Source organism: Fulmarus glacialis, unplaced genomic scaffold, assembly GCF_000690835.1.
Source record: "Fulmarus glacialis isolate BGI_N327 unplaced genomic scaffold, ASM69083v1 Scaffold31195, whole genome shotgun sequence".
In the NCBI taxonomy this organism is placed as follows: domain Eukaryota; kingdom Metazoa; phylum Chordata; class Aves; order Procellariiformes; family Procellariidae; genus Fulmarus; species Fulmarus glacialis.
Window position 1 is genome coordinate 1 of NW_009214130.1, and position 17130 is coordinate 17130.

General features: G+C 39.0%; 1 protein-coding gene across 1 annotated transcript; it reads left to right on the forward strand.

Annotated features, from left to right (window-relative positions):
• Positions 1 to 4857: 4857 nt before the first annotated feature.
• Positions 4858 to 16796, forward strand: LOC104077281 (protein VPRBP-like; the record flags this gene model as incomplete). Its single annotated transcript, XM_009578457.1, has 7 exons — positions 4858 to 4977; positions 9734 to 9810; positions 10539 to 10612; positions 11581 to 11694; positions 13790 to 13927; positions 14939 to 15442; positions 16695 to 16796. Coding segments are annotated over exons 1-7 (1119 nt in total), but the record flags the coding sequence as incomplete, so codon positions are not given.
• Positions 16797 to 17130: the final 334 nt, after the last annotated feature.

Sequence of the window (17130 nt, forward strand, 5' to 3'; positions counted from 1 at the left end):
GGTCCCCCCACCCCCTTTGCTAACCTTTAAACCTTAGTTTCGAAGGGGAAGCGCCGGCCGTTCATCCCGTTGCGCCCGCAAGGCGCGCCGGGGAGAGCGCCTGCACGCTGGGGGCGTGCTGCCGTGTTAGACCCCGTAGGAGCTGTCATTAGCTGCACGCTGCCCTTGCCAGATCGAGCCTCGGCGCTCCTCGGGGGAGGTAGGGTCCTCGTGCTTTTCTTGCTAGCAGCGTAAAGAGGAATTCATGTTGAAACGGAGCGTTGTTTTTTTACTTTCCTTTGTAGAGAGCAGAAGTTTGTTCCTGTTTTTTGTGCTTGTCCTGGCAGATCAGCACATAGTTCCAGGTTTGTTTTGTAAGAGCAGAAATTCCAGGAAATTAAATAACTTCGTCGTTCTCCCTGGCCTTAAAAATATTCTAACTGTAAAAAATTACGAATTTTTAAACAACTGTTTAAAGCAATGTTAGGAATATATTCTGTAAGAACAGCCAAATTAGAGTTCTGTTAGGGGTTAAAGTGGGCAGTTGAACAAACAAGGACTTCTCTCTGAGCTGCACTCACGTATGATACCAAAGCATGATTTTATTCTCTGTAGATTGTGAAGATTCTGTTAGTTTGGGGCATACTTTCTTCCACAAGTGAACTTCAATGTTGACAGTTCATTATGCTTCAGCATTAACTTTGGCATGGTTATTTCAGACTCAACAGGTTTAGGCAAATAGCTGTCTGGTATCTCATCCATTTAAAGAATAATTGTGATGAGAGGGAGATTTTTTGTTAAAAAAGCAAGGAATTCTTTGTGTTAAAACATAAATATGGAAGAACATACAGATACACTGCTTGGCTTGCTATGTATTTTACTAGATTCCAACACACAAGTTCTTCATTTTCCCTTACGGTGTTATATTATTACGTTAGACTTCTCATCAACATTGTGTCCTCAGCCGTACTTAGAATCATGTTTAGGAACAAGATGAAACTTGATTATTTAAGCTAGGTCAAAGTGTAGTTATTAGAATTTGAGTTAGCTCTGTACATGTGGATGTGCAAATCCTCTTGTAATTTTTGTCCACGTATGAATTTAAATGTGTGATCTTTCTAGAAAGTTGATTAAAATTGATTTTTTTTTTTTTCCTAAGGTATGATTTTTGGTTTTGTTATGTGGCTGTTTCATTTTCCATTTAAATTGCTAACGTATGGATTTTGCATTTGTTTCCAAGTAACCAAATTGTTGGTTTTCAGATTTTATGAATAGATTTATCTTCACCTAAGAGGTGTCATACTTTAAAATGTATATCTGTATTGAAGTCAGTGTGTTTGGAACATCACAATTCTTTTCATGAACACAACACAAAATCAATAAGTGGAGGAGCAAAAGGGTGAAGCTGAACTGCTTGAACCGTACCGTGCGCTTATCAAGGTTTGCAGTTAGAGGTCAGTGGGACTTGTATTTCTTCGTTGTTCAGAGGTGTCTGACTAAGGTGACACAAGTCTGAGATTTCAGAAACATGTGAGTACTTCTAGGTATCTGTGTCTGAATACTTCTTTGGGTTTCCCTTTTCTGTCAAATTTTTACATCTAAGTTCAGAAGAGTGAAATGCTCACAAAACCTGTGCTATGATATTGGAATACTAAGTAGTGTTTAATATTAAAGCAATACTGTGTGCACCACTGTGCTGAAACACGCATATGCAGATTTTCAGTGGGAGTGTTCGCAGTGAGTGATAGTTAAGATTGTAAATATTTGTATTTCAAAGTCAAATTCTTTGAGTAAGTGCCTTATGTTTTGTTTGTATCAGTTCTATTGATTCTAAATATGATATTTTGACAATAGTGGTGTTTCAAAAAAAAATTCCATTCCTTAGCTTATTAGATATTATAATTGAAATCTGCAGTAGGCGATGATTTTCAAAACTTATTAAAAAAAAAAATTAAAAACCCCTATGGATTTAAATCCCCAGTGAGATAGCTGCTCCCTGTTCTGCTAGTTCCTGGAGAGCAATTTAAGATTGAATTGGTTCACCAGCTTGTCCAAGTGAAATAGTGAAAGTCAGAGTTGCTCTCACACGCCTTCCTCTCCAACAGGCTGGGTATATTTCTGACACTTACAGTTTAGTTCCTACCATTTATGATCTTGTCCTTTCTGCAGACTTCTTTACTTTGATTTAAGATGGAATTTTTGAAAAAAATGAGCGCAGTAGGAATTGATTTGGTTCTTGTATTAAAAAGTCATTCACCTGTCATAATATTCCATCCGTATATATTTTACTGCTAACATGCATTAATATGAGAACTGTGAAAGTAGATGCTTCTGAGGTATTTTTTGTTGTTGCTGCTTTTTGCGGTGCCATCTAGAATAGTCAAATTTATTTGAATAGGTTGGGAGTGGATAAGCCTTTGGAATAGATGAGATGCCTTGGCGAGACATTTACTTTCATTGCTCTGTGCCTATAGAAAGGGTGACATTTTTACGTTTTAACTTTATTTCAGAAAAATAGTTGTGTGTCAGCACCAGTTATTTAGATGCATAATGTGCATTAAGTGAGGTAATACTCCAGGTTTTAGGGACAGCTGGGATTTTTCTATTTTCACTTGGTTATGGTGTGGTGCTGGGTGTCCCAGAAGGCAATGTGAGCAGTTCCTGTGGTCTTCCTGACTGGAACTTTGTTGACCTGTTGCAGGTATTGCTGGACCTTTCTTGTTTTCTAGCTGGAATAATTAAGGGTTGTTAGGGGAAGTAAACTATTCTTCAGATGGCAGGAGAGCCTGTAGAGGCCTTACACAAGCTCTGGGGTCACAAGGCACTTTCTTCTGTATCCCTTGGGTATAGAATGAAGGTGGAGATGTCTGAAACGATTGAATGCAGATACTGTTACAGCACTTACATTCTGAGGCTTGGAGTAGATTTGTCTGAATGTTTATCTGTGATATTTAAAAGCTCAGAAGTGCTGCTGGCAAGTGTTGTTGAGTTAATGAAAAAAGGAATAGAGCTTTATGAGCTTGGAATAGTTTTCCTTTTCAGAGGTGTTTCAGGATGTGTACGTGTGTGTGTGCAATCTCATTATGTTTTGTTGCCTGCGTTTAGGTAGTGTTTTTTCCAAAGCGCTTTATGCATTTGCATCAAATTTCCCAGTCTAGTTCTGTGATGAATGAATAATGAATGCTCTAGATAAAATCATAATTACTTGTCATTTAGAAAACATCATCTTTCTTTATGCTTAGGTAGGGTTTTTGTTAGCATGCACTCACTTCATATAGTACTTATCAAAACGGTATTCTTCAGACTGGGTGTCTTGTAGTCACAGGTTTATTTTCCCATAGTCTTTGGGTCACGATTTTTGTGCAGTTTCTGCCAGTTTCATCTTCAGCCGGGCTGTTGTCTCCCATTTAACTAACCAGTGACAATACATTAAACTCAGAAGCACTTAGGAGACAGCAGGTAGAGCTGTAGGGTTGTTCATCCATTCCCAGAGTGAGAAAAGGTTTTAAACCAATTAGAGGTATCCAGCACTCAGTTAAATATGGCAATTTTTTTCACAATGAACTTGGTCTATAAATGCTAATGTAATCCATGCTGACCTATGGCTCCCTTTACAGTCTGTGATTTGACTGATTACTGAATATGTATTTGAGGAGCTGATGTGTATGTCACTGTCTTAAACAGTATTTAACATTGTTTTGGAAAGTTCTTTCTCTGGGTCAGTTATGACAAATCGATATTTAATCTCATGGAAGATGGATATTGGCCATGTTACAGCTAACGAAATGCTGGAAGTTCTTGTGTGTTTTCGGATGTGAAGGAATTTCTTTTGCTTTGATTTCTCCCCCCCCCCATCTCCAATACAAGGTCAATTTATAAATTAGGATTGGGTGTTCCTTCCTCCAGAAGTTACAACTCTTCACAGCAATCACAGTCTGTCAGATTGGAAACTAAGGGCATGGCAGTGTTTTGAGACAGATTGTGTTCTAGTTTGGTCTGTTGATATTTCTAGTAGATTTTTATCAGACTGACAAAAATTGAAATTTAGAGGCTTAAACAAAATCTAGAGTGGTAGTTCCCTTCATTAAATGGTACCTTAACAAGTCACTCAGTATTGTAGGGGGATCCCACTTTTGAGGATGGGAAGATAAATCTGTCAGCTGCTGTCTTGCAAGTAAAGGCTGATCAACCTGAAGTAATTGCTCCAGTGATCATTCTTCCCTCTCACTAGAGCCACTGACTGTTCTTGGAAACCTTGAACAAGTAGTGATGCAGCGACCTGCTCCGCTTCCCAAATACCACTCTTTTGGTGCTCCTTCCACTGCCCACAACTGCTCAGTGCCGCTGCCTTCTGCCTCCTTGGCAGTGTGAAGGTAATATGATTCTTGGCACTTTCACTGCTGTCTGGAGGGTGTTAAACTGGAATAATGACACTGATCGTAATCTTGCTGCCCTAGCTTTGTTGTTTCTTCAGTAAATCCCTGAGCAACAGCAAAGGACTAACTCAGGTCGGCTCATGGAATTGAGGTAGAATTTTAAAAAGCTTCAGTGCTGAACACACTTGTGGTTAGGTGTGCATACTTCCCGTCATGGTCAGGGTTGTCATACACCAGTTAAGACTTGTGTTCAGAGCGTGCACGTGTTCTTTATTCTTCAGGCAAAGGACCAAAAAGAAACTTCCAACTTTTAAAGTGAAGTTCAGCAGTATTCTGTCACTTAATCTTCTCTTTCTCACTCCTTGTTGCTGAGTATTTACTTACCTCTTCCAAATGACTTGTAATCTTTGATTTAGATTATTTCAATGCATATAGCAAAGCTGTGTGGGATTTCTTGCTCATTTTTCTGCCCTTTTTTTTTTGTTGTTGTTACCTCTGCCTTAGACTAAGCCATGACTTCAGGATCTGGGCATGTGGACTCCAAGGCTGAGCTCACTGCTTTGCTTGAGCAATGGGAGAAAGAACATGGTAGCGGGCAAGACATGGTCCCTATTCTCACCAGGTAAGATCTATTAAGTAAATACCTAAATCTGAGTATCTGAAGTTACTTGACAGCAGCTTTTACTATGTTTTTGCTTCAGGTTTTTACATACCTGATGACCTGTTGGTAATTAATTTTCTTGTCTGGAAGTTGAACTGTAAGTGTGGTATTTAAATACACACAATTTTTGGTAAGAAATTTATATTGTAAAGATCTTACACAGACTGTCTTTAAAACATGAATTTAATTCTCTGAAATAAGAAGTCAGGGAAATCGTTAAGTAGTTGAAATAACTTTGGAATCTTCACCTGAAGCTTGTAAAACATTGATCAAGATCAAAAGCTATGAGAATGTTGTTCCATCAAAGTGGTGGTGTGGGGTTTGTGATTGTAGTAACATTGATCAGATTAAATGAAAGGATGAGAGTGACTCATTGGATGAATCAAGGGGATTATATTGTGAAGATTTTATTGAAGCTCATAGGGCATGTTTAAAGTGAAATTTTAAAACTTGATGATTAATTTTTCTTTAAACTGGATGTTGATTGACTGGCATTGTATTGTATGTGTGAGGAAAATATTCCTTGGACCAATAAATTGTTTTAGGAGATGTGTAGGTACTAGTAACACCATTAATTATAAGACATCCTCTATTATAAGAGAAGCGTTTGAATTATCAGTTGCATTTGTGGTTTCCCAAGCCAGGCCTCTCTTGATAAACTGATACTACTCTTGCTTTAATGGGAGATTCACAGAAATTCCACCCAATTCCTCCCTGCGCCTCTGCTGGCAGACCTGTGGCCTGCCTCGTATATGCAGAAGGACTTACTGCACTTGTACATTAAGAGCAATCCAGGTTTCTGTACTGCGCTGCTCTGCATTGTTCGGTCAGACAAGTCAGTGCACAGATTCTGAGCTGGCGCTGGGTGGAAATAACAGGAATCTGGTGCAGCTTCTTTGCACAGATCTGTGCCATGCCTCACCTAGTGGGCACAACTTTTTTGCTGTTCTTACTACGTTTTAAAAATAGCAGCACAGAAGAGGGAGATGAACAGCAGAAAGCCCATCCTAAACACTTGAAAATCATGAGACATGTTTGGTGTATCTTTGTGTATTGTCTGATTTGTGTCTTGAAGAAAACATATGTGCTATTTCAAGGCTTTTTCTTGCAGGCATAAATGGCAGAAGTTTACTATATTCTAAGAAATTTAAAGAAATTTGAATTAAACGTGTCTTTTCTTGTGTTTATAGCAGTCTGGCACTTCATGCTCCCCCTCAGCTCCTTGAGTTCCCTACATTATTTATGCCCAGACAAGTCTGATAACTCTCTTTTCATTCTTCAAGGTTTCTGTGCAGCAGGCAGAGTGGTTGTGGATGGCGAAAGCTTGGGTATTTTGGCTTTGGATAATACAAATTTATTTAAGGTAGATAGCAAGGGGATCTACTGGCTCTGGCAGAAGTTGGATTTACAGTGCTTCAGGTATCAGTGAAAGCCATATGTCTGTTTGGAGTAAAGGATTTTAGGTACAGCATATGTTTAAAAGAATTTGCTGGAAGAGATGCTAGGAATCCTCACCAACTGGAGCTTGCGTTAGCTGGTGTCCTGAGGCAGAGTCGTGCCCTTGCATATTGTTTTAGAATTAAGGTGGAGGAAGCTGTGGTCATGCTTGTTGGTGAGTGACGTTTTTCTACTTCCTTCCGCCTTCTGAGGTAGATGGAAGAAAACTTCCCTGTGTGGATGGGGGCCTGTTAAATGTGATGCCAAGGCAGCATGTGTGAGCGTGCGGTAGTGAGTGTTTCAACAATAATAGGACAAGAACAGCAACAGTGTGGTTTATAGGCCACAGCTGAATTGTCACTTCTAAATAAGCTAGTTTTCTGGATTTACGAACTCTGGAGTGTCAGAAGGTACAAATTGAAGAAATTGCTTGGAAAGCATGTCAGCAAACAACAGATATTTAATATATATGGTTTTCAAAAACATTGTAAATTGGAATGATCCTGCAAGAGCATTAGTTCATAGTCTGGATGCAAGTCATGTTCAATCCTGGCAAATCCTGGGAATCAGATCCTTCACTGCATCTCAAGAGCCTCTTTCATAAAGGGAATAAATCAGCAGCTCAACATCATACTTCATCTCCACACACGAAGTGTGTTGTGGTATGGGATCCTAGAGCATCTTACACTGTTGCAATCTGTTGTAAAGGCTCAGGTTGGTCATCAATGCCAAATGATGGCATAGAGCAATATTAGGATGGCTTTATATTACGGTGTTTAGAACAGCGGGAGTCTTGCAAAGTTGACATAGTTTTATGTATACCACTGCCCCTTCCTTCCCCACCCCCAAAGTGAGCTCAGCTTGTGGCAAGTGAAAATGAGGATCTGACTAATTTTCCAAAGATGATCGCAAAGAAAGTTGTAAAGAGAAAAAACAAATTAGTCAGAAGTGGGGGGAAAGAACCCCTACTCCCATGTAAAACCTAGATCTTGTCTGCAAACTCTGAAGTGGCTAGAGAATCAATATAATGCCAAGTGAACGAAGGAAATCTCAAAACCTGAATAAAAGTTGTATTTTTGTGAACTGGTTTTTGTTAAAGCCCTGTGCACTACATGCCTATGTTATGAGGTAGGAATGAGCTTTGTTAGTTATTTGATTCTCCTGTTGCTTCAACTGAGAATTGACAAAGCTGTTGATCTAGATAGATTCATCCAAGTCACTTCACAAACGACCTTTGTATGCATTAGTTAAAAGAAGGGTATTATAAGCAAGCTTGATTTTTTTTTTTTTTTTTTTTTCCCCCCCCTTTCTTTTTGAAAGTCAATTTTAAAGAGGCAGTGCTTTTTTATTTTGGTCAAACAATTGTGACTAATTGTCTCAAAAAACCCCTGTAATTGGTGATTCATGTGCCTGTTTCATCTAGGCTGTGATAATGTTGTCGTCCCTAAAACCACTCGGCAGCTTCAGCTGGCATGCTGTTTGGTTGCCTACCTAAACAGGATGGACTGATGAGAATGTTATGCTCACTTCCCATGCTTGCTCCTCAGTCCTTTCTGGCACACAATCAAAATGCTGATTATCACCTAAAAAGACCTGACAAGTCTAGGGTGCAGCTTCTCAATTCCCCGTTTGTCCCAGTTGTCTGTCAACAGGTACCCCTCAAGCTATTAGTTCTCCTGGTAAAAAATGAGGAGCTGGCAGTGGAGTATTTAAGGAACTTGCTTTTGCCAGAAATTCATGAGAGCTCAAGCTGTGCCACCAGTTAGCAAGGGACACAATTTGTATCTCTTCACATTCAGGCTTACTAAAACTAAATATTAGAACCCCACAGGATAAACAGTTTACTGAAAGGTAATTGTCAGATCAGAGACAAGCAGGAAAGTTCTCTGCTCATTTCTGATAAGCTAATTTGCTGTTCCTACAATCTGGGCAGGCTTCATAACATCATCCTCTGTCATACTGGCAAGTCAGTGTAGTTCACAGAGGCAGAACTAAATACATTTTTGCCTCTAATTGGAACCTTGGAACACAGGATATTTTCTGGAAAGTAACAGGAGTGGAGTAGAAGTCAGTGGCATTCTGTAAGGGAAATCCCCTGCGACAGACAAATATTTTTCCAGGGATTACTGCAGCCTTCCAGCAGTTTTCCCTCCCCTATAATAAACTCTGCCTAGATCACTACTCTGAGGTATTAAGACCTTGTTTTAAAATGCTGTGCTGCACATAGATTCTGCACCACACTCTAGACCTCAGTAGCGGGGAAGGAATGAGGTTTTGTACCAAGGAAATAAGATTTAATTTGCTAATGTTTTTTGAATACTGCTCTTTATTTCACCTCAAACTACATATATTTCTGCTGTAACACTTCATGGAGAAAGACAGTGGATGACTATGGAATTATTTATCGCTTGACCATGAGATAATCTCCCTCTTCTTGATATTGTTTAAATAAAAATAATAATTCATTCCCTTACTGCTCATTCTAAATGAATTACAGCATAGGATTTCTTGTGTTTGCTGAGGCTGCTTCTCAGTTTAGGGGAAGGCATAACTTCAAAACAGCCTTCAATTTTTGTGTGATACAGAGGAGCATTTAATGTATTTTGAAGGTCTATGAATATGGAGCTGGCTAAGTTTCTCCTTGTCTTATTCATTGCGGTAACTGACACATGCTAAAAAGTTGAGCTTCGATGGAGCTGATGGGATAAACTGAATAGAGATTACACAATACTTTATTAAATATTAAATACTTTTATTGTTACACAATATTATTAAAATTTAATATGCAAAAATAACAGAAAATTGTGTAGGCAGTTTGAGTGGCTGCCCCTGCACAGACTGAATAGGAAGGAGGTGTAAGTCACCTGTTCAGGACTTACGCTACTGCAAAAGAAAGACTATGCGTGAGAGAAGTACTACTCAAGCCCTTTATTTACTCTAGTTCTCTACAGTATGTGTACTCTAACATGAGTAAATAAAAGGTATTGGTCCCTCCAGAGTGTCATGCTTGTGCATCACTGGGGTGTTGGTATGGGTTCATATCAACCCATGTTGATGTGTTTTGGAGCATGGCGGGGGGGGATGAGATATTAGAGGCAAGTCTCTTTTTTCACCCCTCTATTGTGAACAGTCTGAAGTCCTCTGGTGGCACTGAACACCGTTCAAATGGAAGTTGATGAGCTGTTTTATAGTACTTTGACAGATAGGCTATTGTGAGGACCTGTGTACTAGGGGAAGACCAAGTGTGAATTCTAATCATTTGTTGTCGTTCCTTCTGCAGAATGTCCGAGCTGATTGAGAAGGAGACTGAAGAGTACCGCAAAGGGGATCCAGACCCATTTGATGACCGACACCCAGGTAAGATGTCCTGAATGGTTTTGGCAGCACCAACTCTGTCACAACGGATTCGTGGTAATTCATATTTAAGATTAAGCAATTTTTAGTCTGAATGTGCCCACTGCTGATCAAGGTCTGATACTACTTCTGCAGTGGGCAATTGTGCTCTGTAGTGCTGATATCTGGCAGTCTTGATGTTTGCTGCAAGATTTGGAGGCCCTGGGTAGAGTTTTGGAAGAGTTTTTCAGGGGCTGATTTATGACATAAGGGTATGATCATGTTAAGTTGTAGTTAATGTGAAGTAGTAGGTGTTAGATGGACAGAGAAGACAGTCTGTCTCAGGTTATCTTGAATTTGCTGTTCAGTAAGTGGAGTGCTTTAGAACAGTTACAAACAGCCACTGATGCTTTTTATCTTGTTTTTTTTTTGGGGGGGGGAGATGACTTATTTCCAAGTTGCTGGAACAGTTTGCTTGGCATCTGCATCCTCACTGTCTACAAAAATGAGAGTTCCATACTATTGGACCACTAAAATGTGTTGTGCTTTGACTGGTAGAAATTCTAGGGAGGTAATGCCTATTAGAAAAAACGTTAAGTCGGTGAATAACTCATATGGTTTCTTCTGTAATTTTCCCTCTGAGAAAGGTCCTGCTAACTAGAGTATTCCACAAACAATTTGAAGATAGCAGTTCAGTATTAATCTTGACATTCTGAGGTAGGTAGATAAGTCTTTTCCTGTTTTTCCCACAGGTCGAGCGGACCCAGAGTGTATGCTTGGTCACTTACTGAGGATACTTTTCAAGAATGATGATTTCATGAATGCGGTAGGTTTGCTCTGAGAACTGTATCTGTCAATTCCTGACACCTTACGGTTTTTGTATACTCTGTACTGGTTGACCTCAGTACTTGTTTGATTTTACTGTTGTAGGGACTATCTCTTCTGTAGCAGTGATTTTTAAAATTGGTTTAAGTGTGACTCATTTGCCACTGTTAAAGTGACTCAAGGAAAGGGGAGTTCATGAGCTGTTCAGGCGTGCTGGAATAGGTGTAGTAACAATTGAATTAGTTCTTCTCAAGGTTTATCAGTCTCTTCAAAGAAGATGTAGCTCCTGTAATACAAGTTTAAAAGCATAATTAATTTCTGTGATGGAAATTAATACCACTAATTCCAATGCCTTGTCTCTGACTACTTGGAAATGCTGGACTGCCTGTAGGAGCAGAGGAGTATGTCAGCTCTAGAAGACTCAGGCAGAGGATTAAGAGGCAAGAGTGTGGCTTTTCTCTTCCATTGCTATACTCTAACATGAGTTAATAGCTAGAATTTTTGTTACCCTCACCTCCCTGCAAGCACCTGTATCAGTACACATTGCTGTAAGGGTTCTGACAGATTGCTTGCATGTAGCTTTCTGTCTTAAACTGCAAGTGATAAGCAAATACAGATGCATAAAAACGTGCATTTTTTATGTTAATTTTTTTCAGCTATTACCTTTTCATGTTTACGGTGTTACTGAACTATAATTTTTTTTAGGCATTTGTCTTTACAAATCAGTTCAAGATAGATATTCAGTCAGTGAACAGCAGACCAGAGGGGAATTCCGTTTCTCTGAAAAGTAGTTTCAACTTCTGAGGCACTGGAGGGAGCAGGTTAAAGGCTAGTCATCTTTAGATCCAGAGCTTATATACTGACATTTCTTACTTTATCATTTTGCTGCTGTGAGAGTCGTAAGGCTTTCATTGCACTGGTTTGGTCAGAGTTGAATTTCAAACCAACGCTGTTCCTGATCTTCTCTAGCTAGTGAATGCTTATGTGATGACAAGCAGAGAACCTCCATTAAACACTGCTGCCTGCCGACTTCTTCTGGATATCATGCCGGGACTGGAAACAGCTGTTGTCTTTCAGGAAAAGGTATCATCTATACTAAGGCTTGGGTTTTAAGCTTGATGTATTATGTACTCCAACAGTTCTTCCCACAGGAGAAACCAGGCAAAAGCCATCCTGTAATCCTGTCTCTGGGAGACAATCTATTCAATCTTACTAATGGTTTGGGGCTTTTTTGATGTTGGCTTGTTCAGCTGATCAAATCTGGGGTATTTCGCAGCTTGTAAGGTATAACAGGACTGATTCAAACAGAGGAGCTGGAACTTAATGTAATGTTTTGGAAAATGTTATACTTTGAGTTGTTATTTCATAGGCCTGTGAATGGAGCAGGCTGTATAGAATGTAAAGACTTGCTGTAGGAGTCTTGCCCAGTAATCCCCAGCTATGGCAGAGCGATAGCATTAGAGCTAAGTGATAAACAAGTCATACTTTAACTAAGCAGTCTAAAATCCACGTGCTTTGTAGGGATTATCTGGAACTGTGATGGACAGCTGAATCAGACTTCTGTATGTTGACAAATGTGGTTTTCTGAAGGAATGCACAGAGGGTTGAAAGTGAGGAGAAAGTTGGTTTCACTCCTGAGTCCCAGTTTCTTCATCTGTAAAAATTAATGTATTTTTTTTCTGAAGTGTGGAAATCAGGTAGTTCTTTATATAAAAGTTCCAAATTAGCTTCTTTACTATTGGCAATATGGATATGAACTCTAAAGCATGATAAAAGGAAACAATAATGTGCTCCCTTTGTGAAGGATTGAATTTAATTTCAGATCTTTGTGATCTGTCCAAAGGCTCGGGCTTTGATTGAAAAAAATTAAAAGCAAAACAATAGTTCCCTATTTGTGAAGGATATGGCTTTTTTTCCGAGACTAAATCTCTCTGTAAATTGAAATAAAATTTTTAAGTTAAGTTTTGCACTTAAGGAATTTTTTTCTTTTGACTTGAGAATATATAGAGTTCTATTATGGCACTTTGGGTTCCTATATGTAGGAGGCTTTAGCATAGCTCACAAGTCCGTTTGAAGAGGGTATTGTTCTGGTCACAAAGAGGTCCTCTAGCGGCCAAGGTATTTCACATCTCATCGATTTTATTTTTTTTTAATGACATAAGAGCATTTCAATAATAATGCAGTTTTCTTTAAATATATAATAGGCAACTCTTTAAAAATCTGTAAGCTGAGAGTTCTCATTGAAATGTATATCTATTCATTATTTCTTTTAACTGATCTTTTATTGTATTGTACCTATGATTCAAATTATGTGCAAGATTCCTGTCACGATAGTGATATGTTGTTGTATGATGTTTCAAAATCCAGTAGTGATTTAGAGGAAAAAATTCAATCTTTCATTCTAAACAATTGTCTTTTCAATTGGCTGTTTTAATTTTTAATTAACACTTATCCAGCCTTGTTAAGAAAAGTTGCCTGGCAGGCTGTGTTCAAACACCGCTGATTTTGTTACTATTAAAAATATTAACCATATTTAACATTAAGATTTTCATATGTGCAGATTGGCATGCTTGCATGCATTTCTCTCTTCTCCAAACATTATGGATTTCTGACTATGTTGAGAATTGTTCTTTTGGTTGGTGAGTAGTCATTAGTGTAAAGAGTTCCTCTGGCACCAGGTAGCTTGCTTATTTAAGTGACTTTTCAATTTAGCCCTAGTAAGCTTTTAGTGAAATGAAAGAAATTTAGCCAAATTCCATTCTGCTTGGTGTAAGTTCAACACGGCTTCTTTGAAATCTGCTAAATTGCTGGAGATTTCTGTTAGTGAACTGACAGGAGCTTTGGGCTTGTTTGTTTTGACTAATCAATTCATACCTGTAACGTTTTGCTACTTCCTAGCAGTAGGTTGACTGGCCACTTCAGAAGATTTTTGCAGGTGTGCAAATCCTGATTCCAAATATTTGATGTTTGGAATGGTTTTATGCAGCTTAAAATGTTAGAATTTTTTTTTTCCCCCAGATATTTTTAAATCTTGATTCATTACATAATTGGTAGGAAATCTAGCCTGCTTATTACTAGAGATAGGGAGAATTGTTACCAACAGATGCTTTCGCTGGGACTGAGAAGTTAAAAATTAAATATAACTGTTGGAATTGCTTTCTTATTTTCTTCATTCTAGGAAGGCATAGTTGAAAATCTCTTTAAGTGGGCGCGAGAGGCTGATCAGCCACTACGGACATATGCAACGGGGCTATTAGGAGGAGCTATGGAAAACCAAGATATTGCTGCAAATTACAGGGATGAGAACTCACAATTGGTAATGATCTCTTGATTACTTTCCTTTTTTAGAGGGCAGATACCGTTACCTTTTTTTTTTTTTTTTTTTTGTGGGGAGCTCACATTCATGAGTTAATATATGGGTCTCACAGTCATTATAATAATATCTGTAAGAGTCAGTAGCTCATGCTTTCCATCCTTTCCTGACCGTGCATTTGCTGAGGCTGTGACCTGATTATTCTCTTATACCAATGTGTTAAAAATGCCGATGGAAACCTAAGAAGGCAAATACTATACTTTTTAATGGGACTCATTCATAGGCCCCTTAAAGAAAAATTTTCAGAAGCTTTACATCTGTAACTATTGCATGTTGTAATTTAATACTGGACAGAGATTTTTAAAATGAAAGGTAAACTGGCATGGGGACAAGTTAATATGAAATTGCGTTCAGTTCTGTTGTAAACCTTTCACTAATTTAGTGTTGATTCTGTATGATGTTTATCAGCAATCGACATGACTTTTGGAAGAAGGTAGAATAGGCAAATTTGTCTCCCAGGATGGTGTACAGAGTTTTGAAGCATAGGTGAATTCTGATTAGGTGAATTCTGATTCTTGCACAGATAAGGCCTTTAAAAGTAAAAGTGTGGCCTTAGGTTTTGTGGAACTGCAATTTATCAAAGCTGCTGCTTCGAAAGGGAATGTTGCCTTTATTCTAGGCTAGGCAGAGGTGATGGAAGAATGGTGGAAGATGCTATGTGGTTCTGTTAGCACGAATATAGCTCATCTGCTCTTAATGGGTTTTAAGCCACTTCTTTCTCATTCGGGAGATTAAGTGCTGATATTTTAGAATGAAAGTAGCTGTAGCAAAAAGGATTGGGGTTTTCTTATTCACTTGGAAATCATTATTTCTCTTGGCAAATGTACACCACAGCATGCTTGACACTTAATGCTGTGGAGTTGGTTATATGATAAGAACAAAAAATATGGTCAATGTGAGATCCATGACCAAAGCAGGAAGTGTATTCTCATGATTTCTTCTTTTCTGAAACAGGTGGCTTTGGTGCTTCGACGGCTACGAGAGTTACAGGTTACTGAAATGACTACAAAACAAGAAAACAAGCGTCCCAGTCCTCGGAAAGTGCCATCAGATCCTCTGCTGCCTCTAGATGAAGAGGCTGTGGATATGGATTATGGGGAGATGGCAGTAGATGGAGAGCAAGAGGAAGTTTCTGGGGATATGGAGATCTCCTTTCATCTTGATTCAAGTCACAAGACCAGTAGCAGAGTAAACTCTGCTACAAAGTTAGATGATGGGGGACTGAGAAAAAACAAATCAGGGAAACAGCATGAAAGAGACGGCTTCCGGAAGGCCAAGCAAAAGCTGGGCTTCTCTGCTTCAGAGCCAGAGCGGATGTTTGTTGAACTGTCCAACAGCAGCTGGTCAGAAATGTCCCCGTGGGTGATTGGCACTAATTATACACTTTACCCTTTGACTCCTGCCATAGAGCAGAGGCTAATTCTTCAGTACCTGACTCCCTTAGGGGAGTACCAAGAGGTGAGCATATGAAGGTGGGAGGAAGCACTCTGTGCTTGAATTCTCCTGACAAAACTATGAGTGGTATTGTGGGGAAAAATTTGCAGAACTGTTATATTGCTCTCTGATGTTTCCTGATATGATTAAGATCAGTAACCTTTCCTGAGTTGTTGATGACTTTCAAATTGATGAAGTTGTTAGTTTGAGTATTATCTAGTAGGTAATACTCAAATCTGAACCTAGGAGGTGTGTGGTCTAGTAGTTGGAGCATGGGACTAGGAATTTTATTCCTGGTTTCTGTTAAATTTGGTGATTGTTTACATGACACAGGGCAAGTCACTTTGTCTGAAATACAGATATTTTTCCTGTTTCCTCTGGGGGATGTGATACACTCCCGCAATTAAAAGTCTGAGGAAATAATGAACTTGAAATTCTAAATGAAGTGGTTTGTGTAACCTCTGCAGTAGTTCTGATGAGAAAGGGCAGTGCCTATGTTATGCAGATGCTTTTGAGAGCTGTTGTTACTTACATGGACAAAGTAGTTGGGCAGTGTCAGATTTACCAAAGTGCGTTTCCTTTTTCCTCTCTCTCTCTTCTTTTTTTTTTTTTTTTTTTTTAAAAACCATAAAACTCAAGCTAGCATAGGTCTGCAGGCCACCTTTATCTCTGTCTAATCTTTTTTTAGGTGGTTTAACTTAATTTGAAATGGAACAAAGCAACACAGTTTTGCTTTGTGATATACGTTATGTATGTGTGCACGTGTGTGCCTTGCTTCTGTGAGAGCCAAAGAAACCATTATCCCCTTGATACCTTGCATGCTGACTGGATCACTTCATATGCCAGCAATAATAGGATATAAAAATAGGAATTAATACTATAAAGCTGTTACACAAAGAATTACACAAAGGGTTTTGGTTTGTTGCCCTGCTCTCCTGTTTTTTCTGTTCAGTTGTTGGGTAGTTGTCTTTGCACAGATGGAAGGTGGAACCTATCTCCAGGGTGGTATCTGTGTGGACTTGCCATAGCCGCACTTGAAGGAGAGTCTTAAGATTTCCGTGTGGCAGCTGTCATGCACCTTGCTGCAGTCAGCAGATGTATTGCAAGAGGTCTGTTAACCTTTATTGCTTCCTATGGATGGAGCTGGTTACCACTGACCTCTCATAACAGGTATCTGCCAATAGGGGAAAATGGGGGTTTGAGAGAGTAAAAACCAAAACAGACCTTGTCTTTCCCATGAAACATTCAGCTAGTCTCCCATTTTTATCTTTCTCAGCTACTACCCATCTTTATGCAACTGGGATCAAGAGAGCTGATGATGTACTACATTGATTTGAAGCGAACCAACGATGTGCTGCTCACTTTTGAAGCCCTTAAGGTAAATTACTTCCATAATGCATAAAACGTACCATAAGCATTGAATATATGTCTGCTGGATGCGTCAAAGGCAAATGCTCACCTTCTTTAGGCCTGTGTATCTTGCAGCATTCTCTGGGATTGGAATTGGCTTTCACTCAACTTGAGTGCATTGTAGTTTTGTTTTTATAACCCTCAAATATTTAAAATAAAAAAAAGAAAGGGGGGAGGGGATAAAAAGATCTGAATTGTGCAGGAAGTGCCATTAATTTCACCTGCCATCTGCCTCTCTGAAAAGGATAAGAATTCCTTTTTCTGTCAAATGCTTGTGTTCCTGCTGCCCTTAGATGGCATTC